Here is a 27,796-nt window from a genome sequence, read left to right as displayed (position 1 = left end):
GAAGGAAGGAAGAAAGAAAGGAAGGAAGGAAGGAAGGAAGGAAGGAAGGAAGGCAGGCAGGCATGCACGAAGGACGGAAGGAAGGAAGGAAGGAAGGAAGGAAGGAAGGAAGGAAGGAAGGAAGGAAGGAAGGAAGGAAGGATGCTTTGCTTTATGGGCAAACTGGCCGGCTCGTCCAGCCATGGAATAATAGCTAGCCATAGCGTGCTTCACGTCGTCACATTGAGAAAAGGGCAAGCCGCCGTGAGCCCAGCTTGAAAGATACGTGGGCTCAACGTGCGGGTGGGCGCTGCCCCGCCCCGCCCTGGCCTATTAGCCTGCGGCTGATGTATGGAGCCTTGTCATGGATATGAGCTTTCCATGAGCTGAGATAGAGTTTGTCTAATGGAATCCGGCCGCCCATCGCCGGCTGCGGGGAGCAGTGGGTGGGGCTAATTCAATTGCTTCCAGTCCCATCCGTGGCTGGGAGATGAACGATGGACCTGTTTGCCGGAGAACGAAGCCGACGAATTTATCCGTCCATCCGAACGCCGGTTTCATTTGGACAATTTGCGGTTGACGTGATGGCTATCCGTAATATCCGCAAGCCCATCTGCAGCTCAAGGAGAAGCAAGCCACACCGCTCATCCTCGTTGAGCAGACGTGACCTGAGATCATTTGGGGATGCGTTTACATCCTCCAAATCTTTCTCGATTGTACCCAATTGGCATTTTTCTAGATTCATTTGGGGATCCGATCAATTTCTTTGCGTGAAATGTACTGAAAAGTAAAGAAAATGTGAAATGACAATTAGCACCACTGTCACCTTCATCGCTCGCTCTGTAACGGCTATAACCGGCTTGCAAATGTTTCCTAATCGCTGAGCCGTCGGGTCGGGTCGGTCACCTGACCTGAAGGATGAAAAGCATCCCATATCACAGTCTTGACGGGGATCACCAAGACTGTGCCACCAGCTCCAGCGCCAACGACCAAGAGCACTCCCGAGTGGCGGGTCGACGCCGACGCTAACGTGATGAGACGCGAAGCAGAGAGAAGCTAATGTGAGGAGACGGCTTGCGTGAGAGTGTGAAGCGTCCAGGCTGGAAAGCTTGGAAGGTAATCACCGGTGACGCAAGAGAAGAATTTTGGCAAAGCGCCGCTATTTCCTCCTTGTGTTATCCGTTAGCGCTACGTTGACCCGTCTTGCGCTAAGCTACCAAAGGCCAATCACACACAAAAGCATAAAAATTCTTGAGCAGATTTGAAATCCACTCAAGCGTCAGCCATTTTATTACAGCTAGCAAAGAAAAGCCATAGCTAGTCATGTTAGCGGCGGTTAGCTTCACCCGGTTCTTTCTCTCAAATGCTCACTATGCTAATTAGTAGCTCCCAGAAGACTGCCTATTTTCCACTCGATGGATGCTTTTGACTTTTATGAAAACTCGGCTGACTTTGTTTGAAAGTAAAACGCTGAAGAACTTTGAAATGCAATTGATGGCTTTAACTCGCTTGGAAATGAACTCGAGTACAAGCCGGAAGCAAGGATTGGGATCGCTATCTAAACCCCCACCAGTCTGCCTCTTGTGCTCGGCCAAACAAAGTCGACGCACACACACACACACACACACACACTTGGCATCAATAAAGAGCCCGTGTGTGGGAGGAGGCAAGCTTGCATTTCTTTTGTATTATCTCTTCCAGGCGAACGTGTCGATGGTGTTTTCTACTCGTGCATATTGTTCAAGTGTGTTGAAAAGGTTGTGGTTGTTGAAAGATCACGTTCCAACATGGACGGCATCGCCAACTTGGTGTGTCTACGTTGGCGTCGGCCGGCTCGGAACAAGCCCATTGCAACCTGTCGACAAGGTCTACTAAGCGTGTCCGTCCATCTGTCCGAGATTTATTGCACAACATCAGCTCTTGCAGATAGATGATTAACACCGGGAACAAGATTGATGGGCCTTCCGTTGAAGCCCTCGCCTTCCATTCGCACACAAACAGGCATCGTTTGTTTCCAGATGGGCCTGCCTGGTGTTTCTCTCCACGCTTCAAATGAGGAGCCGACATCTCGGGCTGCAACAGGTAGAGAGCAAAAACACAAACGCGGCTACTGCGGACGCTGCTTGTTGCTGTTCGGCCATTTTAGGAGACCATAGCGCCCACGCTTGTTTGTGGTTTCCCTTCAGCGGATGCTTGGAGGACCATCCAAAGAAGAATGAAGAAAGTTACCAGCAACTAGTACAACTGTAAAAAAAAAAAAAACTCACTCTCCCATTGTCTCCCCTGCCTGTATAATAATGATGATGATAATAATAATAATGATCATCATAACCATGAAAATAATAATAATTATGATGATCATCATCATCCAACAAAGTCCGTCCGTGCTGAACGCTAACCTGATCATTGGTGTGTCGTGCACATTACATGTGCCACGTCATCTCCCGATGTTTGCGGAGGCGCTTGGATCAATACGCAGACCGACAGCCCGTAGCCGCCGACGCGGCGATCGATGCTGCCGCGAGGCCACGAGGCAAGAAACCAATCCAGCGCTCTTTTGGATTTTCTACATTACTTTTGGAACCAGCTGTGTCAGCAGATCTTCTGAATGGCAAAAGTGGCGAACGGATCAACTTACTAGCAAATATTTAATAGCCCACATGAAGGTCATTTCCAAATACCTTGACCTTTCGCTTCCAGATGGTAAAAACCTGCCGACGAAGGTGTCTACAGATCACCGTGATGTCATCACTTGATGTCATCCGGTGGAGCGGCGCAATTCTTTTCTGTTAGGCCCCCCAGGAGAAGGAAAATATTTCACCTCAGCCAGCCAACTCTCCTTAGTGACTAAAAATAGTATCAAGACACCTCCGCTAGCCTAATGAACATGTTCCCTGGAGGGGGGGGGCACACCGGCCTTCCCGGGGGGCCCGCCCACTACTTGAGCTGTGTGTGTTATATGTTTTGATTTGAGGAAGGAGGGGGCAGGCAAAGAAATGGATGATGACTTGTCATGGCGGTGACAGGCCACTCGCCCGTCTGACGTCAGTCTGTGAGAGTTCTTGTGACAGTGGGCGCCCTCCAAGCGCCCAGAGGCTCCAACCTCTCCAAACTATTTCATTAAAACTTCCACCGCAATTATAGCACGTTCCCCATGCTCTGACCTTCACACTAGCTTCCATGAATACACTGTCATCATCTGTTGTTCTCATCTCTTACTTTGAGTCAATCAAGTTCCTTTCCCTCCTCCGGAAGATCTAGCTCTCCTTCACTTTAATATTTGTATCGCTTTGGAATTCTCTCCACGTAAATCCAATACTTGATGATGAACACCTCCTGAGATCTCTCTTGAGATCTTCTCGTCGGAGCTCAGCAGCAGTAGCGTTTGAAGTTCTGCTTAATGTCTTTGTGCTGTTTCATGCAGATATTGGAGAGAAACAAAAGATTACCTTATTTTAAGGTCAGGCAGCGTGTGTGTGTGTGTGTGGTCAGCCTCAAGGGGCTTCTCGTCACCTTGCCAATCACATCAGCGAGGTGGAGTGTGATAACCTTATCTGTGCCTGAGCTGTGCATAGCCAAAGGGCTGCACACACATACACACTTTGACACTTATTGAATGAAAAAGGCCAGAGAAGAGATGGAGATCAATGGTGCTAAATGAAGGACATGCTTGACGCTGCTTCTCCCTGTCACTGGCTGCCTCTTATCTATAATGAAAAAGCCAGCCGGGTGTTGTTGCCTGGCGTGGTCACGCTCAATCGGGCCCTGAAATACTGCCGCAAAGTCTTACTTCAGGGAAACACGTGCGGAGAGGAAACGCTTCGACTTGTTCATTATAGCCAAGCCGTCAGTGAGGAGAAAAAAAAAATGGTCGGCCATGTTGCCAGCGCTTTTGTTGTACTTTTACACGCAGTGAAACTTTGCTTTTTTTACAATGGTGCACTTTCGATATATTGGGGGGAGATTCAACAAAATCACGTCATCGAGAACGGCAATGTATTTGACGAGCCTCCTCATTTATGCCAACAAGTCCCATCCTTTAGCTTCTATTGAATTGTGTTCCGAGCCAACGCAACTAATCAGCCGCCAGGCAAAGTCATACACAACGAGCTAATGACGTCGATGCGGCATGCTAACTTATGTCCGCGCACTCGTAGCGTGTTGTCAGGCAACGGCTGCTCCGCTCCGTATGTCCCGCTAAACAAGCCATGTCAGACACTTATAAGCCCCATCCATCTCCTTATCAATAGCTGACGCTGCGGGCTCAGTGCTAGCTCAGCTCCATCTCAGGCTGGCTGATCAGTCACCTTGAAACTCTTTTAGCCACTAAACCTGCTTTGGAATGTGCCATTAACAGACACGCGCAAACGATCCATCACGATGAGGCGCAGAGGGCCTCATTACTAAGATTGAGCCACTAAAATGCGTATTCAGACGAGAAGCTTGCTTGCTAGCTTGCTAGGTAGCTTGCTTGCTAGCTAGCTTGCACTCTTGCTGGCCGTCAATAAACGTTCTACACCAACTATGCTGATTGAGTTTGAGATTGAGCCGTTCACAATTTGGTTTGCCTCTTTGATGAGAGAAAAACAATCAGCTAGAAATCAAGAGATGAGGAGAAAGCAAAAAGGGAGCGAGAGCTGGCTGTTGTGGGTGTGGGCAAAGGTGCCGTATGCTGACCGCTGGCAATTTGACAAAGCTGACATTTTCACACCTCTCTGCTCTGGCTCATTTGGCACCGACTTTCCTAACAAGCTTGTTACTCAACCGACAAAAACACATTCCGAAAGCCCAACCTTGTCTGTATCATATACGGCTTTTTGCTTCTCCAGAGATTTGCCCTCTTGGCCTCTTCGGCTGGAGATAAAGCCCTAATAAGCTTGTCGCTGGAGGTCGGTGGGGTGTCACAGCACGCACACACATTGCCCATCGCTTGGCAAAAGGTCAATAGCGTGAAATCAAGAGTGTTTTGTAAAGGCAACACACACACACTTAGTGCTCATTATGCATTTGAAAGGGAGTGGAATAACTCTTTCTATCATCTTCCGTTGGCTGATGTCTAATGACTGCTCAATTCTTAGTATTGGGATGAAAGCGTTGTTATGCGGAAGGCCATTAACAGGGTCTCAAATTATTTAGAAGTTAAAATCAGGAATATTCTACTCAGATGTATTTCTCTTGCTAAATGTAACAGGCTAAATCATGGAGATATCCGACCAATTTTGAACTCTGCAAGCGAGTTCTTTCACTATATACTCATGTGCACGGGCTAACTCGAGCTAGCGAGACGGCTAATGTGTCAAGCGGTCGTAATTAATTTCAAGGTTGAAGGTGCGGAATTTAATATGGGGAATTAAAAGATACTAATTTGCTGCTTGCCCAAATGTATTCTCAAAGCTCGGCCGTGTGTGTCCTCAATGCCTGTAAAATATTAGCCGCTTTCAGTGAGATGAACGCACACAGAGCGGCAAAGAAATGAAGCAGTGTCCAATTTAAAAAAGTCGTCTTGTGGGGCCCATCGTGGTTTTTGGGACATTTGAATGGATATTCATACTCACCCGCCATGTTAATTATTTTTTTGAATTACTTTGTGAATATGATTCTGGGGAATTTCAATAAGGCACCTGGGACAACTACGGGGGTCCTCTGTACCCGGAAGTAATTAGACAGCGAGCGGGAGTTTCGCCGGGTCTGACTGTAACCGCCGCTGTGTGTTTCAGGTGAGTAACGCTGTTGAAATGATGATGATCAGAACTCGCAATATTGCTGGTAGTCGGAGCTAATTATTGTTTGAGAATATGATACATACGGTTATTGTTGTACAATGTATAATTTTGCGTGTGTGTGATGTTTGTAACGGGTCCTCTGTACCCGGAAGTAAGTTGACAGTGAGCGGGAGTTTCGCCAGGTCTTGATTGTAACTGCCGCTGTTACGCTGTGTGTTTCAGTAAATTTATTATTTTGACAACATTTTCGCACAATTTTACCTCGAAAGGTTTTCAAACAAAAGAATCGGCCCGTTGGCGGATCGGTAAGGCGAATGAGATCTCCGTGGGCTCTTAATGTCCACGTTGACTTTTGATTGTAAATAATCCACTGGTAGTCCTCCAGAAGGGAGGAACTTGGCAAAAAGCTTCCACAATCTGCTGCCGCCTCTATCCAGATAACGAACCCACGTTCTCAGCCCCAGGATATCATCTTAGCCACATGTAAATCGTGCATGTGGGCACACCGCCTCTGATGGATGGATGGATGGCGAAGACCTTGGAGCCAGCCGTGAGGCGTTTTCACAGATGGATTAACATGTCTTCCAGCGTGAGGTCAATGTGTCCCGTGACGGTGGAGCAAAGCCACTCGCACAATACAAAATTACAGCGTCCGTCCACTTGAAGGCAACTAGACATCTTCTGCAAATTGGTGCTGGACATTTGGATTCCTCCTGCCTTCTCCTTCACGTGATGGATGGCCATTTTCTGCTGATGATACAGGAAAGCTTGACTTGATACGCAGCACGTGGGTGTTTGCTTTAGTCCAAATGGAAAGGAGCAGCTTGCGCTGGAGCAGCAGCGCGTGAGCTGATCATTCCCCAGCCCGAATCTCCCTCCACTATGCTGACCTCCAGCTTGTGAACAAAAGCGTGAAATGAAACAATTCCCCAGTTACACGGATCCCTTGAGGCCCGCGCATCTGACTTGAGACATTTCTGCTCCAGCGAGCCAGTCAGGGAGCGGTGCGCGTCCACCGCGATGGCCGCGTTCGGGTCATGCGGGCTACCGACAAAAGCAGAAAAACACGCAGCTCAGAAACAATTTTGGGAACAATGCAAAAGGTTCCATCTTGTTTTGTATTTCCATTTGTGTGTGTGAAGAATGAGTCGGGGGCCGGCTTATTGATTCCAAAGCGTTCGCTAATCAGGCCGTGTGATGGAAGATGTAAATTGCTTGTTGTTCAATTTGTCGGCGCTCTTGCTCCTCCCGCCGCCATCGACAGTCCAAACACACACGGCGCCTAGGAAGAAGAATATCGCAAAGGTTCCTCGTCACTTTGCAACAATGCCTGCCCGATTGAGAGCGCGACGCCGCCTTCTTTCTTTCAGTTTTTCTCGCCCGAGGCATCGGTGTGTTCCGTGACTGCTCGGCCCGCCCGTGGCGGCCACCGTTAGCCTTGTTGTCAGTGTTCCGTGTGGGGACTGACGGTTTTGATTTCTGCTCCGGGAGCGCCCGAGCTTCTGTGGGAGCCGTCGTGCTCCTTTGGATCACCGGCGTTCGGCTCGGTGGTGTTATAAGGTGCCATCAAATCCAAATGAATCATTGATTTGAAGCTGGGAAGGGAAAGGAAGTATGCGGCCAAACATTGGCATTCAAAAATGGTAAAAAAATATTTCAGCGTGTAAACGCCGATTCTGCCAGCACAGAAGAGAAGCGCCGTAAGCGCCTGCATCCATTTTTCACTCGAGAGCATGAATATTTCAAGGATGATTGACACATCCAGTGAAGAATGAAAAGGACCAAGGAGTGCGGGAGGCTGCGGATGGATGTAATCACATTTACTTTTGCACATTTCAAAATGACACAAGCCAAATCACTCCTCATGTATTTTCATCATTTCTTCCCATGTTGAGTTTGGTTCATATCCTCGTCTCCACATGACATCATTGGCAACCGGACTGTTTGGATTGTCATTTGCAGCTCTCACCCGGGCGCCCTGCATGGGTTCTACTTTGTCCGATTAAACGTCTGGAAAGAGAAAGCTTGCGTTTTTGCATTTTCGCTCTCATCTCCCAGCATCATTTGCGGCGTTGAAGGAGCGAGCGGCCGTATCGCTTTCTGGAAAGTCTCTTGGAGCCGCCGTCCCTTTGCTGCTCTGCGCAAACGAGATAGCAAATGTCACGCCGGCCGAGGCACGGCATGTGAAAAGCGCACCAACAATCGTTGGCAATTGAAAAGCAGGACCTCTTTGGGGGACCTCTTGTTTGACATTCTTCAATCTCGTTAATTCTTTGCTGTGCTGTAAAAAAACAAGGTGGAGCTGCAAAGATGACGTTGGCTCCGACCGACGGGCTTTTAATCACCGCTCCAAAGCGATATTACAGTAGGTGGATGCCCACGCATCGTTTTGGTTGTGGCGAAAGCTTCATCAATACGAAGATATTCCTCCGCTCATTGAATAATTGATATCCCCGCACAGTCTGGCTGGGAATGAAATAAGATGTAAGCATATTAAAAAGTTGCCAGAGCTAAAGGATGGCTGAAAATGAAAAGGGAGCCCAAGGGATTGGACAAATGAGGAGGTTGGGAGTGGGCGAAGCAAAAAAAAAAAAAGGGAGCAGCAATGAAGGAGGTTTGACGTCCATTTTCCGAAAGACAATACTGGACTTCAAGTCTTGTCCCCTTAATTTTTATCTTCTTGACACATTGTGGATGCACCCTGTGTCCATTGCAACATGGCTGGCTGGCTAGTTGAAAACTTTCTGTGGCCTTGATTTTACATTGAAGACCTTCTCACCCTGGCGCCTGCCGATTTCGGCCAGATGTGCCCGTAGGTGCCAAAACACGTGATTGGCACATTTAAGCGGATTTGGCGACGAGTGGCTCGCATCCACCATTGCTGACGCCCAAGCCAGCAATGTTTTTTTTTTCTCTCCTACTCCCATGCATTCGGAAGAAGGAGTGGAGGAAAAGGCGCTTATTCTAAAAACGATTTCCCTTCCTCGAGCCCACATGACAAGTTCTCCCACCCCACCCTCCATCCCCTCGCCGCCTGTGCACGCTCTAAAACATTCATATGCTTATGGCTGTCTGCTGATGCTTTTTCCCCTTCAATTATTTAGTGAGCAAATGCAGGAACAATCTAATTGAAATGAAGGCAAGTCAGTTGGAGCTGAAACTTTTTCTTTTTTTTTTTCTTTCACCCCCCTCTAAGAAAAATGCGTTTCCATCGCTGCGCTCGCTCTTCCTTTATTGTCTTTGACTGCATGCATTTTTTATTCATATTAGTCTGCAGTGCAACTGCCCGCAAGTGCAGCCACCTTAATTAATTCGAGATGGCTCGCTGGAACCTATTTGTCAAGTGTGTGTGCGCGTGTGTGTGTGTGTGTGTGTGCGCGCAGGCAGCAGAGTGTGCCATGCAGTGGTTTCTAAGATTAAGATCAAATAAAGATTGCTGAAGGAAATGAAAAAAGAGCATCTATGAAGAAAAAGATATATTAAATCACCCTGGAAAGTGAATTCAGAGCTTGCATTTGAAAAAAAAAAAAAAAAGAAAAAACAATAACACATCGAGAAAAGTTTGAGATCGACTATATGCAACAAGCACTGACAAATATTTTTCAGCATTTGGGTTTTGCTGACTTTTGCCTTAAGGTCGGTGTACTTGCCTACTTATTATTCTTAGCCACGACGTGACAACGTCAAAAGTATGGAGGACATCACAGTGGCTGGCTATGCTGACAGTGAAAAAAATCGAAATGAGCACGAGCACATAAGTATGACGGTGCTCCAATCAGAATGACGCGTTTGAGGTCTTTTCTTTTCCTTTTTATACCTCAACTTTGTTTCAGCTCCCAGCCTCCATCCAAAACGATGAGCTGTCAATTACTTTCAGATGCTTATGCAAAATGGAGCTCATTACCTGCAGTGACCGTCGCCGCGCTGTTGTCATGAGTTCCCGTGAAGAACGCTGAGCGCCAGGCTCTGCAATTTCGCTAATTTGTTCCCTTTTCCTTGTCTGACAGGAGTGTCTGCCGCCTCTGATGCTAATCATGAGACTTTTCAGCAAAGTCGTCCTGTAAAATTCCCATCTCAGCTCTGCCCACGTCTCTTTTGCTTGTGGTGAAGATGGATTCCCTCTCCAGAAGGCAGATGAGGACAAACGAGAGCAGAAAGTCGCCTCGCAAGTTCAGGTGGTCAATGAGAGACGGAGGTACGTTCCCTTGGCTTTTGAGGCTTTATTCGTTGCCTAGAATACGTTTGAAAACACGCACCATTTTGACATGGAGAGCAGAACATCTCACTTGATAGCAATCTGAGCTTAAACACAAAGAGAGAAGAAAAACAAAAAGGTGGTCAACCACAAACTAGTTCAGGTAAATAATTCCTACAAAGGTGGCGCTTTTTCAGAGGTGGGGGGGGGGGAGCACAATTTGACAAAATGTTCAATTTGATGGCGTACGAAATCCAAAGGCCGACCACTGGCCGTGTTTCTGCAGAACGCCACGGGGGAGAATACGGTTGGCTGGCTGGGAAAAAAAAGGACTTTTGCCCAGCTGCCGCTTCCCTCGGTCCGGGAGGTGGCGTCGGGCGGCCCTTTGCGGCCGAGCGCAAGTTTGGGCCGCGCAAAAGTCCGGGCCGGCTCGGCGGCCGCCATTCCTAGCTCGGGACAAATCTTCGTCAGCAAAGGCGTCTTCTTCGACTATCGCGTCACCTAAAAAACAGAAAGAAGCGGCTCAAAATGCTGAAGCAGGACAAGTCCTGAGTGGAGGAGCAGCATTTGGGGGCGGAGCGGCCGGCTCTTGTCGAGCAGACGGCAGTCCGCCTTTTGGGCGGGGCGGCCATCTTGGCTCTCCGGCCCATCGTCAATTTCAATTTACGAGCCGGGCTTAATGGGACGATAAGAATGCGTGCGGTGATATTGATCCGGATGCCTGAGCATTTTGACCTCAGCCAGCCGCACGCGACGAGGAGAAAAAAAACAACAAAACGAGGCTTTTCATCATCTAGTGATGAATCATCGATTAAGGATTTGGATGCAAGCAGCGCAAAATGATCTCGCTCTTACCGGTGGACGATACCGATAGAAGCGTGCCTTTGCTTTTGTCTCGTACAGAACTTTTCCAAATGGAGGCTTTCCTTAAGAATTGCCTTCAATTCATTCCCTGAGCAAAAAAATCCATTTCCAAAGCCGGCGCGACCCCCGAGGTCGGGCCGGGCTGGACCGGGCGAGCCAAGATCTGTGGAGAGTGCGTGAACGCTGACCTTGGTGGTCTTCACTTTGTTGCCGGTGCTGCAGCTCCATCCCGTGAGGTCCGGAAGAACCTTACACTCCTCGCCTTCCATGCACGGCTCCATCTGACACCACCATTTCTGGCCCACAATGGAGGCTGGTGGAAAAACATTTGTCAGCCGCAAGCGAGAAATCCAACTTGCATCTCGGTACGAACGAGCGGCGCCGTTCGGCTTTACGAGGATTATGTTCCTCTGCGGCGCTGGTTTGGGTAAATTCATATTCAAGGCGCACATTGTGCAATTGAATTCCGCTCTGCCTTTATTATTGATGACGACGTGGCTGCCGAGGGTCCCGCCGCCGTGTCATCGGCGCACGGGCCACACTTCGTATTCGAGTGGAAACAAATCCAGTGGAGGCCAGACGTGCAGCGGGATGTGAGATTTGCGCGCCACGCGTCACATCGGATCAAAAGCGAGGAGGGAGGGAGTGAGAGATCGATCGATCAGATATTGTTGATCTACGTACCATCCACGCAAGAGGGCTTGGCCCGAGTGGTGCCGGCGACCTGGCCGGGGAAGCAGGAACATTTGACCGTTTGAGATCGCTCCTCAATCTTGTTCTTGTTGCAGCAGCGATGGGCGGCGATCACCTCGCACGTGCCGGCTTTCACTTGCACTGCGCCACACAAATAAACACACACTGCTACACACGTTGCTCCGAACGTCGCTCTGGCAGGTCGCACGCTGCTTCTGGAACAAAGCCGTCAGTCGACATGGTTCGAAATGCGACTTTTCAAGGGCGGGCAAAGAAAGGAAGCCACCTCTCCCCGTTGCCAGCTCCGCTTTTGTGTTTTCTCACTCGCTCGTACATTTCCAGACGTAGTATTATGAGCGAAACAAAGAAGCAGACTTCAGTGCGAGGTCAGGAGAAGAATAAAAATGTCACAGTTGCATCCTAAGAAATTGATGAGAAAAGTCCGTTTCTCCTCATTTATTTTCTTTTTGGCGTTGGAAGGAGCTTAGCTGCCGGCGGGGACACACTAATGACCCCCACGGGATCACTTCGGTTGACCTTTCAAAACTGAGCCAATCACGGCCAATTCATTATGCACGCCAGTCTCCGTCGCGACGACGTTCGTTCGTTCCGAGAACAGATGACAAACTTTCATGGGTCTTATGGATTAAAAACGAAATACAACAGACACTTGACCGCATTTTGAGCCACGCTGAGAAAGCAAACGTTCCTCTTGTTAGTGCAACTCGCACTTGCTCAGCCAATTAGATGACACGTGGTCGCGAGCGTGTGTGTGCGCTCCCGTCAGCCTTCTTGCGTTTTTGCTAATGACGAGATGTCATTCCACTGAGATGGGACCATCCATTATGAATCGTAAACACGGGGCAAATTAAAATTCTGCGAGGGTGCCTGCCAAGAAAATCAGCGCAGAGAAAAGGGAACACACAGTCGAGCGCTCCTCGAGAACATCGACCAATCAATTCCTCGTGCGCATGAATCCACGCGGCGTTAGCGGTATTTGAACTCTCGAAAGCCGAGTAGGCGGCTGAAGATATGCGCATATTCGAGGACACTTGTCATTTTCGTTATCACGCTAAGAAACGCTAAATTTGGGGAGAAAAGTCACATTATGTCACGCCGGAGTAGAACATTGTGTCGTTGCCGCTGCTGGACAAAACGGATTGTGTAATATAAACTACGTCACGAGTTGCGGGTGTGTGCGTGCGTCAGAGTGAGTTCTTGTTTTTGTGTAGGTGTCATGGTGCAGATGGAGATAAATGGCGCGCTCTCATCCTGTTTACTCTGCGTGAAAGATTGAAGAGGCCGCAACGCACACGCCACTCGACATCAGCGAGCGGGCGGGCACTCAACGGCATCTGCAAACAGATCAAGTGCTTCACCACAAGGCCTTTCAAGGTTTTCTCCAGGTAGTTCAATAAGTATTTAACTTCTTTTGGAGCATGTGAATGAAGATTTTTTTTTTTTTATTGAAGTGAGCCATCGCGTCATCGCTTCTTTGGGGCAGTATGGATGGCCACGCCCCTTTTTTGCACCTTAAAAAAAGCATACAAATGCTAAAACATAGTATTTAGACAGTATAGCAACGTTATTTCCGGAATGTTTTTTCGCCTGTTGAGGCAGAGAGAGAAACAGAGAGGGGGGGGGGCGAGTTTTCAATTAATTTGAGCCAAAATAAGCATCAAACGCTCAGCGCGGGATTGAGTGATTTGTGCCTTAACGCAAGCCCACCGAGTATTTACAGTGGTGTTCTCCAAGGATTAGTTGCGCCTGAGAGGATTAGTGAGGCTGCATTACGGCTGTTTTATTTAACTCACAACAGCAAAAGACTAAAAATAAAAGCCTCTTAAGCAAATTTAGGCAACATGAGAGGCTCGGTCCGACACGACAGCTCCGCAAACACGACGGGAGCCGGAAAAGCACGCGCATCGGTAAACACAGACGCGGTCACGGGCAAAACGAACTCCCCACGTGGTTAAGCTCTAATCTAGTAATCTGACGAAAGTTGCCCCGCGAAGCATATGCCGGCCACGGAAAAACGCCGCATGGCTAAGAGTGCAGCATATGCGGCGAAACGCTCGGGCGCTCGGCGAAGAGGATTACGTCCCAAAGGACAGAGGGTGGACGTCAACTCCAACGACAAGCGGGGTGAAGTGTCTTGCCTAAGGAAAAAAGCAGGCCATGTTGAGGAGGAAAAAGGAAAGGGAAAAAAAAGCTTGCGGAAATTCACGCTGTGCCACCTGATTGGAGTTTCGAGCTTTATTGACCGTGAAATAAAGCAAAAGTCGGGAGCTAGTACAACTCCTGCAAAGTGCGGCGAGCAAATGGAGGAGGACTGAAAAGACAAGATTGTTTTCAAGACGTGCGTGGTGTTGTCACCAAAGCTGGAAACAACTTGGACTCTCCTGCGGCTGTAACATCAAAACAAAAAAAGCCGTGCATCACCCAAACACGCACACACTAAGCGCTTGCTGAGCGACCGCTAAGCGGCATGAAACGTTCACACGTGTCATTTTCAATTTGAATTTTTTATCAAGCCATATGGAGACGTCACTTAAGCGCCGAGCAGCTTCCAAAGAGGGCCGACAGCCTGTCTCCCGACATCCCGGCGGGGAGCCCATTTGACGAGCCAACGCATGCCGGGCCGGCCCGTGGGACTCGCTCGGTGCGCACTCACCCGAGAACAACCGGACCGCGTTCCCGACGGACTGAGCAACTTTGCACAAACTTCACGTCTGATTTGGAAATAAAGTCGGACGAGGCGCCTAATGGTGTCGTGCTACCGAGGTTTCCCTCCACGGACTGAGCGCAACGTGAGGCGAGAAAGGCTTGCCATGAAGGACGGAGCTTCTTTGCCAGCCATCACCTGATACCTGTGTGACTCCGCTGCGCGTGCGTCAAGGAGGCCAGGCAGATCGACAGCAGCAGGCTCCACGCACGGACGCCGCCGCCACCTCCGCACGGACAGGGCTCCCGCATTCTGCCACGAAAAGAGGACACACACTTTGTCAGAGACAGCCAAAAAAAACGGAGACAAGAAAACATGTGACCACATGAAAAAGTCCAAGGAGATGCGTGCAGGCCATTCCATTAAATCAAATGTCTACGGTACGAAAATTTTTGAAACGTCGGCGCCTTTCACAAACACACTCCAGCTTTGGTCTCGGCACCGTCCACCCACGCTGGATCTTCCGACGTTGCTTTCATGACTGAGAAAAAGAGTTGCGGGTGATTGTTGGAGAAAGCGAGCCGCTCTCCGATGAGTTGTGCAGTCTGTTCCTTTCTTTTAATTAGTCCCGTTGGAATGCGCCCCCACCCCCCCGCCCCCTCCCCTCCTCACGCCTCGTCAGCCTCCTCTCGATTGCGCCGCTTCGCGTTTGTCCTCCCAAAGGTTTGCAGCGGGAAGAGATTCAAGATGTCCCTGCACAATAATACCCCGCAGCAACACTCGTTCAAAAACACACTTTAAAAAGGGCGCGCAAAATCAGCCTGGAATATACGCATCCAGATTTTGTGGGCGTGGCTAAAACGGCGCCAAGTTGGGTGCGTACGTGTCTGCACGCACTTGGTCACGCTCTTATTTGTCAGACTCCATCAGAATGCACATCACAGACTTGACGTTGGATCTTTCAAATGAGCTCCTGCCATCTCGTGCGGCCCCGACAAAACAGGGATTCCACCCATGGGGGTCGCACTCCCTCCCACCGATTGCTCCCTCTGCTAACCTGGGGAACTGCTTTCACCTGAAGCTACAGTCAGGGATGTCACTACAAATAGGTCGTAGGAGTGCGGCTGCTGACAGTACAGATCCAGGTCAGGTGTGCCCAACACCATCATGGGCGGGTTCTTGTTGCTTTGAATCTCCAGCGAGCATCTGTGATGGCGGCTTGGTCTTCATTCCAGAGCTTTTCTCATCTTGTTTGCCAAAACTTCAGCGCCATTTCCCTGCCCTAGAAGCAAGAATCATTTTCTAAATCAAGCATCTGCTCGGGCGCTCTCCGTCGGCCCTGCTCTGTGCGGGCACGGCGGGCGGGTTTGGCTGAGGCTCACACGCTCGCCATCGGCCCAAAATAGTTGGCTGTCATGCATCCGTCTCTGGACAGCTCATCTCTCCGGCCCCTCCCGTCTCATCCCGGTCCAGCAGCAGCAACGACTGACTTTTCCACACCTGGAACTCGGGACAAGCATCTGACACAAATCTTGGACATAGCTGAACGAAAAAGTGCCAAGGGCAGAAATTCAGATTTCGCCGTCATTGTCATCTTGCGTTTGATTGGACGAGGCCTCGCTGACCTTTAATTCGGACAAAATTAGAACTAAAGCGCCATCCAAAAGAGGTCCTTTGGGTTGCATAGTTCCAAACAGGGCGGATTTCCTGATGAATCCTGCATCCAGCCTGCCCAATATTGACATCTGGAGCCTGACTGTGACCTTTTGCTTTGCTTGTGTAGATCCGCTCCCTCCATCTGGCCACATGTTAGCCACACTCTCTGTAATTTGACTTTGGAGGATTTGCTCGCCGCCGATATCTTTACAAAGCATGACAGACTGACGACACTCGTGTTTATCGGCAAGGATTCCTCCGACTGATTTGCAGCAGTTGAAAAGAACCAGCGCGGTCGGTCCACAGGATTCCGTCGCCCCCGACGACGCAAGAGTGCCATTGCGCAACTTTGCTGTTCAAATAAAGAGTTGTGTATCGCTCCAATGTCAACCTTTTGTTTTCTAACATCCTAAATTCAGCAGGAGACTAAAGCAGATGTGACATTCTCGCTGAAAATTGGATTCACGTATTTACAGTGATTGTAAAAGCCCCCTCGCTCCTGACCGGATTGCATCTGCAGAGTAAATCTCGGACAAAAATTGTTCACAGCTTCACTCATCTCCCAAATCCCTCGCTCGGCATATTATGGCACACTGAGCGAGAGGCGCTTGTAAAAAAAACTCGACGGGGGCATGCGAGAGGGACCGGACCCATTTCACGGGGAAATCGAGCATCCCTGAAGGAGGCCGCGACAGGGAATACAATTTTTCTCAAATCTACCAAAATGTTCTTATTTCCACCAGTATGCGCTCATCTCCGCTTTTTGTAAAAAGAAAAAGGGAGAAGCCAGACTGGAAGTGGCTGAGAGGCAGAACGAGAGTTTGCCAGACAAGCTTGGCGTTGCAGGAACACTCAGCAGGAAGCTCTTGGCGACTGCTTCAAAGCAACAGAGCGGAAATCAATCTTTTGCAGTGTGTCCAAACACACACACTGGCTCAGACCCGCATCGACGCTCGCTCGATAGCAAACAGCTTCGCCGCACCAACCGAACGCAACATTTCCTCTGCTCACTTCACACACACATTCTTCATGCATGGGTGGGTCTGTTCCACTAGGTTGCCTTTCAAAGCGCTTTTGTAATTGCCCCTATATTGTCAGCATTGATTTGCCCTCCACAAACACGGGCCACAGCATCATCTTGGAAATTTGCCTTCATGATCAACTGTAAATGATTTTTTTTTTGTACCATGTGGTGGCCATGAATGCTCGCAAGCAGCATTGTGGCAGTCAACATTTTCTCCCCAAAATTCTATTCTGCTAGCGTAATGCTAAGAAGATGCTAAGGCCGAGCATCTGTTGCTGCGGTGTTCTTACACACGCACTCAACTTCTGGTTAAAGAAAAATACTTCCACTTTTGCTCCCTTAACAAGAACACAATTAATTGAATATGTACATTTTATCTTCTGCACGGCGGCCATGTTCCATCATTGGTCATATTAGGAGGGGATTAGTAAGAAAAACCATTTTAAGGATGCCATCCGTGCTCGCTCGTATTACTGTCAGCTCGACCTCCTGAGCAGACTGGGACCGGGCACGGGCAAAGTCACTGGACACCCAAGGTGCGCTTGCAGCTCAGCGTGGATCCCGTTACCTCATCTTTCAAAGTGCCGCTAGCCGTGTCACCTCAGGGGGCCCCGTTTCAGTCCAAAAAGTTGAGATTTACCATTGAAGCATAACAACGACTGGTGGTTCCGCTTCAAAATAACAAAACCAAGTGAGCGACAGCTTGTTTATGAACTTTCTAGTCACTTTCCCCGTCACGGCGCCCAAAATGGACCCCCCTTACCTACCTGCTGGTGCGAAGCGGTTCCGTGTGGTCTGGTTCTGTTAACCCCGAGAGCAGACTTGTGTCCTCATATCTGCTGCGCTCTCCGCGAAGGAAGTCGCGCTCTCATCCCCGCTCGCCTGACGTACGTGGGCGAGGAGCGACATCAACATCCGACTCCACAGCCAGGCAAGCTGCAGAGACGCCGACAGGGCACCCACCGACTTCTTTCCCCGTTTAGAAGGAGGAAAAAAAAAAAGGTCCACCCACAGAAAGTCCGTTCCTCTTTGGATGGCAGCGCGACAAACTTAGTTATCAAGTCCGACGGCAATATCTGCTGAGTTCAAGCCGCTCATCAGGCTTTGCTGCGTGCACAATCCTTCTCGCTTCCTGCAAACGACGGAACGGAACAGTCCTGACAGATGCGTGCTGCTTTTCCGAAGAGACGAGCTTCTGCTTGTTTGCCCTCCTGCAGATGAGGATGAGTGAGAGGCTGGCTGTGCGCGACTGTCTGTGCCCTTAGTCTAGCGAGGGTAACAGTGCCCTCTAGCGGACCAATGACAAAACAGCTAACCGCAGTCAATCAATGTACAGTTTGATGCATGGACTGACTTTCCCCAGTGAAACGAACAAAATGTTAAAAATCTTTGTACTAGTTGTGCATCATAGACATTTTATTTTAATGGTGTTCAACATTTTAGTCTTTTCCACGTGTGGGAAAAATTTGCTTTCGTTAAGGACTTTAAAACAGTTCTATAGTATCCATAAACGATATAATAATTTTATACTAACTGGTGGAGGCCGGTGAAGGTGTGTCTAGAATGTCTGCAATGCAAATTTAATGACGTGTGCCGCCGCGAGCGCTAATGAGATTCTGGAGACAGGCTCACGTTCAGACACGCGAGAGCATTCCATCCATTAGCAATGCGGAACGGGACTGGCCTTTCATGATCTTTGCAGCTTTGAAAGAATTAGTCCCTTTGAACAGTTACATCTTTGGTTGAAAATGAGGAAAAGACGAGAAGAGAGAGAGAGAGAGGGGGGGGGTCTGTCGGTCGGTCGGTCGCCCCCTGCTGTTATCTGACATAAAGTCTCGGTTGCCGAGGGCAGCGGCGCTTTTTAACCGAACTTTACTGCCTTTGATAAATGAACCAATCGAAGTTTTTTTCTTTCCCTTTAAACTCCAGAACTTGCAGATGGAATGAAATAAAAGCAAGTAATAAGAAGCCGAGCGGCTGACGCGTCAGAAGATCTGCATTCAAAAGGATACGCCTTGTAAGATAAATTTTAGCAAGAAGAAGAAAAAAATATAAAAAAGTCAAACGGTGCTTCCAAGGTGCGGGATGTCACCCCGAATTCACATTGCTGGCTCTTTGACGACTGTAATTGTGTGTGTCGTGCGGAAAATGTTTCGGGGGGGTCTCCGGAGGCCCAGCGTGCGGTCCTTAACTTTGAGCTGTTTTGCAGTTGACTCGGACGACAAACAAAATTCATCGGACAACTCTGGCCGGCTCTCGGCGACACCGGACCGTGTTGAAGTCGCGCACGTCCATGCGGCGCTAATGCGGTCACAAAGCAAAGCGCCTCTCGGAGGGGACGCTCTATCTTTGCGGACACAGACTACCACCGAGGTCTGCATTTGGCGTCTGAAAATGCCTGCGGGTGTCGCCGGCCAACCCGAGCGAGCGTGTTGACAAAGGACGAGCTGAGGCGGCCGACATGTGTGCAAATGCCACCCATCCCGGCGGGGTCGGGATGCCTTTTCACGCCTTCCAAGGAGCTCTTCCCGCCGTGACTCTGTTATCTTGAGGCCCACATGTCCGCACCGAGGCTTCCGCCAGTTCACATAGCGCAAAACCAATCCCACCGGTTCGGGATTAGGGGGTTGCCTCTCCACCGACACCCCTCGAGGCCACCATGGAAGGCAAGATAGATCGGAGACGGCCGGCGGCAAGGAGAGATCGGTAAAAGAGTTTTTGTAAAGTGACTGTACTTGACTTGACTTGTACCAATATTTATTTACTGCTCTAGAAATGTCTATGACTCTACAAACAACTGCTACAGATCAATAAAGGAAAAAGAATACCTTTAATGACATTAAGATTTTGAGCCGCTCGTCAAAATCGTCGTCAAAAGGTGAGTGAACGATTCGTTCAAAAGAACAAATCTCTTCAGTGAACGAGAGTGAATGAATCACTTCCTAAAGTGATTCGTTCTTTTTTCAGTTCATATGATTTAACCAGTAGGTGTCGGTAATGCCCATTGAGGCTGGTGCCACCTCGCCGTAAAACAAAACAAAGAAGAAAATGATGTAACTTCCTGTTCACGAATGAGTCGTGGATTGCGTTTCCCGTTTACCAACTGAACGGATTTGTGGGTGAACGTGTCATTGAGTGTGATTTGCACTTCTAGTTCATCGCGAGAACGGATCAGTGAGGGAACAAATCCTGACTTTCAGTGAATCAACGTGAGCCAGAATGTAGATCAGGGGTGTCCAAGTCCAGTCCTCGAGGGCCGCACTCCTCCAAGTTTCCCTCGTTAAACACACCTGATTCAATGATCAGGCTCCTGCAGAACGTGAGGATGAACTTGGCCTTACACCGAGTGCCAAAAGTCCCAATGATCGTGAGCAGCAGGGGGGGCCCCATTTCAACCCCTTACACTGAGTGCCAAGCAGGGAAGAAATGGGTACCATTTTGATAATGGTCACTGGTATGACCCGGCTGGAGGTTTGAACCCCCAACCTCCCAATCTCAGGGCGGACACTCTCCTCTTAGGCCACTGAGCTGGTAAACATTTGTATCGTAGTATAACACTTATAGTCGTTTTTAAATAACGTGTTTACCTATATACGCCTAAATATTGTTATCCAATATATCTACTGCAATTTCACATTAGATTGCTGGTTTGAAATTTGCTTTTAATATTATTATTTTTAATAAACATTTATGTTAAAACTTGTCTTATTCCTTGTTTTTATATTCGCCAATTAAAACATAAAAATCTGACATTTGGTTAACTGCTTTATATGACAATATCTGTGTATTTTTTTTTAACCTCGTGTAGTGACTGCACGAGGTTAAAAAAAAAATAATTGCACAACAAAAGCATTTCCTCGCACCTGGGATCGAACCAAGATCTCGCCGAGTGAGAGACCGAGTCTCTAACCAGTCGGCTATTTCGACCGGCAGTCCACAACAGCTTGCACTGTTTTGTACGAGCGATGTGTATTCCAGTTCCTAAGTGAACCGAATCTTTAGAATCGGTTCACTCAAAATATTTGTTCAAAACAATTTTCACATGGTCCTTGTTTACATTTTGCATTTGACACTGACAGTTGTCAAGTGCCACGTTAGGGCTCTTCTTGTGTAAGTTTTATTTGTTATTGGTTTTCATTTGTAAGTTTAACTTTGGGTACTTCGAAAGTGTCATTTTAAATTGTACTTTGCTAGGTGTTCGTGTACACAACATGTTGTGATGACATCTGCTGTGGAGTCTTCACTGATCTAGTCGCTTGTGAGCTGCTCCATAAAACCATACATGTTCCAAGCACTGACAGCAAGGCTTCCATAGGGTAGTGGTTAGTTCTCTGGGCTTTCACCCCAGCGTCCCGGGTTCGAATCTCAGTGGGACCAAAATACTTTTATCATAGAAAATTTGCAACACAGTTGCTCGTGTAACCATATAACGATACACTTCCTTAGAGCTAGGGTTAGGTTTAAAGTTAGGGTTAGAGCTAGTGCTAGGGTTACAGGTAGGATTAGGGTTGGGGTTAGAGCTAGGGTTAATATTAGGGTTAGAGCTAGAGCTAGGGTTAGAAATAGGGCTAGGGTTAAAGTTAGGGTTAGAGCTGAGTTAGGATTAGAGCTAGGGTTAGGGTTACAGCTAGTGTTAGGGTTAGAGCTAGGGTTTGGGTTAGAGCTAGGGCTAGGGTTAGAGCTAGGGTTAGAGCTAGGGCTAGGGTTAGTGTTAGGGTTAGAGCTAGGGTTAGGGTTACAGCTAGGGTTAGAGCTAGGGTTGGGGCTAGGGTTAGGGTTACAGCTAGGGTTAGAGCTAGGGTTAGGGTTAGAGCTAGGGTTAGGGTTAGAGCTAGGGTTGGGGTTAGAGCTAGGGTTAGGGTTAGAGTTAGGGTTAGAGCTAGGGTTAGAGCTAGTGTTAGGGCTAGGGTTAGAGCTAGGGTTAGGGTTAGAGCTAGGGTTGGGTTAAAGCTAGGGTTAGGGTTAAAGCTAGGGTTAGGGTTAGAACTAGGGTTAGGGTTAGAGCTAGGGTTAGGGTTAAGGTTAGGATTAGAGCTAGGGTTAGGGTTAGGGTTAGAGCTAGGGCTACGGCTAGGGTTAGGGTTAGAGCTAGGGTTAGGGTTAGGGAGTGAGCTAGGGTTAGGGTTAGAGCTAGTGTTAGGGTTAGAGCTAGGGTTAGGGTTAGAGCTAAGGTTAGTGTTAGGGTTAGCGCTAGGGTTAGGGTTAGAGCTAGGGTTAGGGTTAGAGCTAGGGTTAGGGTTAGAGCTAGTGTTAGGGTTAGAGCTGAGGTTAGGGTTAAAGGTAGGGTTAGGGTTAGAGCTAGGGTTGGGGTTAGGGTTAGGGCTAGGGTTAGGGTGAGAGCTAGGGTTAGAGCTAGGGTTAGGGTTAGAGCTAGGGTTAGGGTTAGAGCTAGGGTTAGGGTTAGAGCTAGGGTTAGAGCTAGGTTTAGCGTTAGAGCTAGTGTTAGGGTTAGAGCTAGTGTTAGGGTTAGAGCTGAGGTTAGGGTTAGAGGTAGGGTTAGGGTTAGAGCTAGGGTTGGGGTTAGGGTTAGGGCTAGGGTTAGGGTTAGAGCTAGGGTTAGAGCTAGGTTTAGGGTTAGAGCTAGGGTTAGTGTTAGAGCTAGGGTTAGAGCTAGTGTTAGGGTTAGAGCTAGGGTTAGGGTTAGAGCTAGTGTTAGGGTTAGAGGTAGGATTAGGGTTGGGGTTAGAGCTAGGGTTAATATTAGTGTTAGAGCTAGAGCTAGGGTTAGAGCTAGGGCTAGGGTTAAAGTTAGGGTTAGAGCTGAGTTAGGATTAGAGCTAGGGTTAGGGTTGGGATTTGAGCTAGGGTTAGGGTTGGGGTTTGAGCTAGGGTTAGGGTTAGAGATAGTGTTAGGTTTAGAGCTAGGGTTAGGGTTAGAGCTAGGGTTAGTGTTAGAGCTAGGGTTAGAGGTAGTGTTAGGGTTAGAGCTAGGGTTAGGGTTAGAGCTAGGGTTGGGGTTAGGGTTAGTGTTAGGGTTAGAGCTAGTGTTAGGGTTAGAGCTAGGGTTAGGGTTAGAGCTAGGGTTAGAGCTAGGGTTAGGGTTAGAGCTAGGGTTGGGGTTAGGGTTAGAGCTAGGGTTAGGGTTTGGGTTAGAGCTAGGGTTAGGATTAGAGCTAGGGTTGGGGTTAGGGTTAGAGCTAGGGTTAGGGTTAGAGCTAGTGTTAGGGTTAGAGCTGAGGTTAGGGTTAGAGGTAGGGTTAGGGTTAGAGCTAGGGTTGGGGTTAGGGTTAGGGCTAGGGTTAGGGTTAGAGCTAGGGTTAGAGCTAGGGTTAGGGTTAGAGCTAGGGTTAGGGTTAGAGCTAGGGTTAGAGCTAGGTTTAGGGTTTGAGCTAGTGTTAGGTTTAGAGCTAGTGTTAGGGTTAGAGCTGAGGTTAGGGTTAGAGGTAGGGTTAGGGTTAGAGCTAGGGTTAGAGCTAGGGTTAGGGTTAGAGCTAGGGTTAGTGTTAGAGCTAGGGTTAGAGCTAGTGTTAGGGTTAGAGCTAGGGTTAGGGTTAGAGCTAGGGTTGGGGTTAGGGTTAGTGTTAGGGTTAGAGCTAGGGTTAGGGTTAGAGCTAGGGTTAGAGCTAGGGTTGGGGTTAGGGTTAGAGCTAGGGTTAGGGTTAGAGCTGGGGTTAGGGTTAGGGTTAGAGCTAGGGTTAGAGCTAGGGTTAGGGTTAGAGCTAGGGCTAGGGCTAGGGTTAGGGTTAGAGCTAGGGTTAGGGTTAGAGCTAGGGTTAGGGTTAGAGCTAGGGTTAGGGTTAGGGTTAGGGTTAGAGCTAGGGTTAGAGCTAGGGTTAGGGTTAGAGCTAGGGTTAGGGTTAGAGCTAGGGTTAGGGTTAGAGCTAAGGTTAGGGTTAGAGCTAGGGTTAGGGTTAGAGCTAGGGTTAGGATTAGTGTTAGGTTTAGGGTTAGAGTTAGGGTTAGGGTTAGAGCTCTAACCCTAACTCTAGCTCTAACCCTAACCTTAGCTCTAACCCTAACCCCAACCCTAGCTCTAACCCTAACCTTAGCTCTAACCCTAGCTCTAACCCTAACTCTAACCCTAACACTAACCCTAGCTCTAACCCTAACCCTAGCCCTAACCCTAGCTCTAACCCTAGCTCTAACCCTAGCTCTAACCCTAACCCCAACCCTAGCTCTAACCCTAGCGCTAACACTAACCCTAGCTCTAACCCTAGCTGAAACCCTAACCCTAGCTCTAACCCTAACACTAGCTCTAACCCTAACCCTCACCCTGCTCTAACCCTAGCTCTAACCCTAACCCTAACCCTAGCTCTAACCCTAACACTAGCTCTAACCCTAGCTCTAACCCTAACACTAGCTCTAACCCTAGCTCTAACCCTAACCCTAACTCTAACCCTAACACTAACCCTAGCTCTAACCCTAGCCCTAACCCTAACCCTAACCCTAGCTCTAACCCTAGCTCTAACCCTAACCCCAACCCTAGCTCTAACCCTAACCCTAGCCCTAACCCTAGCTCTAACCCTAACACTAGCTCTAATCCAAACCCTAACGCTAGTTCAAACCCTAACCCTAACCCTAGCTCTAACCCTAACCCTAGCCCTAACCCTAACATTAACACTAACCCTAATCCTAGCTCTAACCCTAATCCTAACCTTAACCCCAACCCTAGCTCTAACCCTAACTCTAACCCTAACACTAGCTCTAACACTAACCCTAACCCCAACCCTAGCTCTAACCCTAACCTTAGCTCTAACCCTAGCTCTAACCCTAACCCTAACTCTAACCCTAACACTAACCCTAGTTCTAACCCTAGCCCTAACCCTAACCCTAGCTCTAACCCTAGCTCTAACCCTAGCTCTAACCCTAACCCCAACCCTAGCTCTAACCCTAACACTAATCCTAGCTCTAACCCTAGCTCAAACCCTAACCCTAGCTCTAACACTAGCTCTAACCCTAACCCTCACCCTGCTCTAACCCTAGCTCTAACCCTAACCCTAACACTAGCTCTAACCCTAACACTAGCTCTAACCCTAGCTCTAACCCTACACAAGCTCTAACCCTAGCTCTAATCCTAACTCTAACCCTAACACTAACCCTAGCTCTAACCCTAGCCCTAACCCTAACCCTAGCTCTAACCCTAGCTCTAACCCTAGCTCTAACCCTAACCCCAACCCTAGCTCTAACCCTAGCTCTAACCCTAGCTCTAACCCTAACACTAGCTCTAACCCAAACCCTAACCCTAGCTCAAACCCTAACCCTAGCTCTAACCCTAACCCTAACCCTAGCCCTAACCCTAACACTAACACTAACCCTAATCCTAGCTCTAATCCTAACCCTAACCCCAACCCTAGCTCTAACCCTAACCCTAGCTCTAACCCTAACTCTAACCCTAACACTAGCTCTAACCCTAGCTCAAACCCTAACCCTAGCTCTAACCCTAACACTAACCCTAGCCCTAGCTCTAACCCTAACCCTAGCTCTAACCCTAACCCCAACCCTAGCTCTAACCCTAACACTAGCTCTAACCCTAACCCTAGCCCTAACCCTAAACCTAGCTCTAACCCTAGCTCTAGCTCTAACCCTAACCCTAACCCTAGCTCTATTACTAACCCTAGCTCTAACCCTAACCCCAACCCTACCGCTAACCCTACCCCTAGCTCTAACCCTAGCTCTAACCCTAACCCTAGCTCTAACCCTAACCCCAACCCTAGCTCTAACCCTAACCCCAACCCTAGCTCTAACCCTAGCTCTAACCCTAACCCTAGCTCTAACCCTAACCCTAGCTCTAACCCTAACCTTAGCTCTAACCCTAACCCCAACCCTAGCTCCAACCCTAACCCTAGCTCTAACCCTAACCCTAGCTCTAACCCTAACACTAGCTCTGAACCTAATTTTGCAGTAACCCTAACTTTAAACCTAACCCTAGGAAGTGTATCGTTATATGGTTACACGAGCAACTGTGTTGCAAATTTTCTATGATAAAAGTATTTTGGTCCCACTGAGATTCGATCCCGGGTCGCTGGGGTGAAAGCCCAGAGAACGAACCACTACCCTATGGAAGCCTTGCTCTCAGTGCATGGAACATGTATGGTTTTATGGAGCAGCTCACAAGCGACTAGATCAGTGAAGACTCCACAGCAGATGTCATCACAACATGTTGTGTACACGAACACCTAGCAAAGTACAATTTAAAATGACACTTTCGAAGTACCCAAAGTTAAACTTACAAATGAAAACCCATAACAAATAAAACTTACACAAGAAGAGCCCTAACGTGGCACTTGACAGCTGTCAGTGTCAAATTCAAAATGTAATCTGCAATCTCGACGAGCTGGGCCTCAGTACCTCCCTCTGCAACTGGCTACTGGGCTTCCTCTGTCAGAGGCCTCAGGTGGTGCGTGTTGGCGACAAAATCTCCGCCAGCATCATGCTGAGCACGTGGTGCAGGGACAACAACCTCCTGCTGAACGTCAACAAGACCAAGGAAATCGTTGTTGACTTCCGGAAGGGTCACACAAAACACCTGGCGCTGATCATCGATGGTGCTGTGGTGGCGAGGGTGGACATCAGTGAGGACCTCTCCTGGTCTGCAAACACCTCGTCACTGGCAAAGAAAGCTCAGGCGTGCATGTGCTCCTCAGGCAGTCCTGTCTACATTCTACCATGGCACCGTTGAGAGCGTCCTCACCAGTTGCATCGCTGTCTGGGGTGGTAACTGCACTGAACAGAACTTGAAAGCCCTGCAGCGCATAGTGAATACGGCTGGTAAGATTATTGGTGCGTCGCTCCCCTCCCTGAAGGACATTTACACTTCCCATCTCGCCCGCAAGGCAACCTCATTTGCGCGAGATGTGAGTCACCCGGCTCACGCTTTGTTTGACCTTCTGCCCTCTGGGAAGAGGTACAGGAGCCTGCGCTCCCGCACCACCAGACTCGCCAACAGCTTCTTTCACCAGGCTGTTAGGACCCTGAACTCGCTACCCCCTTCTGCGTAGCGTGCGGCACTGTTGCGCTATTTTCTGGAATGTCCGCTGTACGCGCACTTGCTCCTTTTTTGCTCCTCTTATTTATTTATTTATTTATTTATTTATTGTGTTATTCATTCATTATTTATTCAGCATGCTGTTTGTCTGTTGTGGGCCATGTCTTGTCACCGTGGGATAGGGGGGAACGAAATTTCGGTTTCTTTGTGTGTCTTTGGCATGTGGAGAAATTGACAATAAAGCTGACTTTGACTAAACAAGGACCATGTGAAAATTAGATCAATGCAATCTCTGGTTAGAATATGTTATTTTGTAGGTATTAACAAGTAGAATAGTTTTAAATTAGTCACAATTATTCAGGCAGATAATTCTGGGATATTTTGGTACACTACACGAGGTAAAAAAATAATAAAATTAATAAATAAGAAAGTGTAGCGAACGATTTGGTGAACGATTCTTTTGAACAAATATTTTGAGTGAACCGATTCTAAAGATTCAGTTCACTTGAGAACTGGAATGCACAAAAACAGTGCAAGCAACTGTAGACGGCCGGTCGAAATAGCCGACTGGTTAGTGATTCGAGCTCTTGCTCGGTAAGAACTTGGTTCGATCCCAGGTGCGAGAAATTGACTCGATGTGCTTTACTTATTTATTCTTTTTTTTTTTTAAACCTTGTGTAGTGTACCTATTGAAGGTGTACCTACACATATTGTCATATAAAGCATGATTAAGCTGATTTTTATGTTTTAATTGGCGAATAAAGAAACAAGGAATAAAACACCAGACAAGTTTTAACATAAATGTTTATTAAAAATAATAATATTAAAAGCAAATTTCAAACCAGCAATCTAATGTGAAATTGCAGTCGATATATTGGATAACAATATTTAGGCGTACATAGGTATACACGTTATTTAAAAACGACTATAAGTGTTATAGCGAACGATTTGGTGAACGATTGTTTTGAACAAATATTTTGAGTGAACCGATTCTAAAGATTCAATTCACTTGAAAGAACTGGAATACACATCGCTCGTACAAAACAGTGCAAGCTATTGTAGACTGCCGGTC

At 48.2% G+C, this 27,796-nt stretch overlaps 1 protein-coding gene and 1 long non-coding RNA gene across 5 annotated transcripts; one reads left to right on the top strand and one right to left on the bottom strand.

Moving 5' to 3' along the window:
• Nucleotides 1-5,568: 5,568 nt before the first annotated feature.
• LOC125988738 (uncharacterized) lies at nt 5,569-20,498 on the top strand. 3 transcript variants are annotated; one of them, XR_007488491.2, is made up of 5 exons: nt 5,569-5,696; nt 9,710-9,897; nt 12,687-12,860; nt 18,729-18,816; nt 19,009-20,498. It is a non-coding gene; the product is annotated as an uncharacterized lncRNA (long non-coding RNA). The 3 variants fall into 3 exon arrangements; XR_007488490.2 differs by lacking the exon at nt 18,729-18,816; XR_007488489.2 differs by lacking the exons at nt 18,729-18,816; nt 19,009-20,498 and adding an exon at nt 15,903-16,371.
• Nucleotides 9,908-18,048, bottom strand: LOC125988737 (chemokine-like protein TAFA-3). Of its 2 annotated transcripts, none has more exons than XM_049754348.2 (5): nt 17,567-18,048; nt 14,325-14,431; nt 11,446-11,595; nt 10,950-11,074; nt 9,908-10,398 (listed from the first exon to the last, which is right to left on the bottom strand). In XM_049754348.2, the coding sequence occupies exons 2-5, from the start codon at nt 14,428-14,430 to the stop codon at nt 10,387-10,389; spliced, it is 393 nt and encodes a 130-aa protein (XP_049610305.1). In that variant the 5' UTR covers nt 14,431; nt 17,567-18,048; the 3' UTR covers nt 9,908-10,386. The 2 variants fall into 2 exon arrangements, with proteins under 2 accessions (XP_049610305.1, XP_068506040.1); XM_068649939.1 differs by lacking the exon at nt 17,567-18,048 and adding an exon at nt 14,602-14,742.
• Nucleotides 20,499-27,796: the final 7,298 nt, after the last annotated feature.

Source organism: Syngnathus scovelli, chromosome 2 (assembly GCF_024217435.2).
Source record: "Syngnathus scovelli strain Florida chromosome 2, RoL_Ssco_1.2, whole genome shotgun sequence".
In the NCBI taxonomy this organism is placed as follows: Eukaryota; Metazoa; Chordata; class Actinopteri; order Syngnathiformes; family Syngnathidae; genus Syngnathus; species Syngnathus scovelli.
The sequence above is the reverse complement of the archived record's forward strand: the minus strand, read 5'-3'. Positions and strand labels throughout refer to the sequence as shown.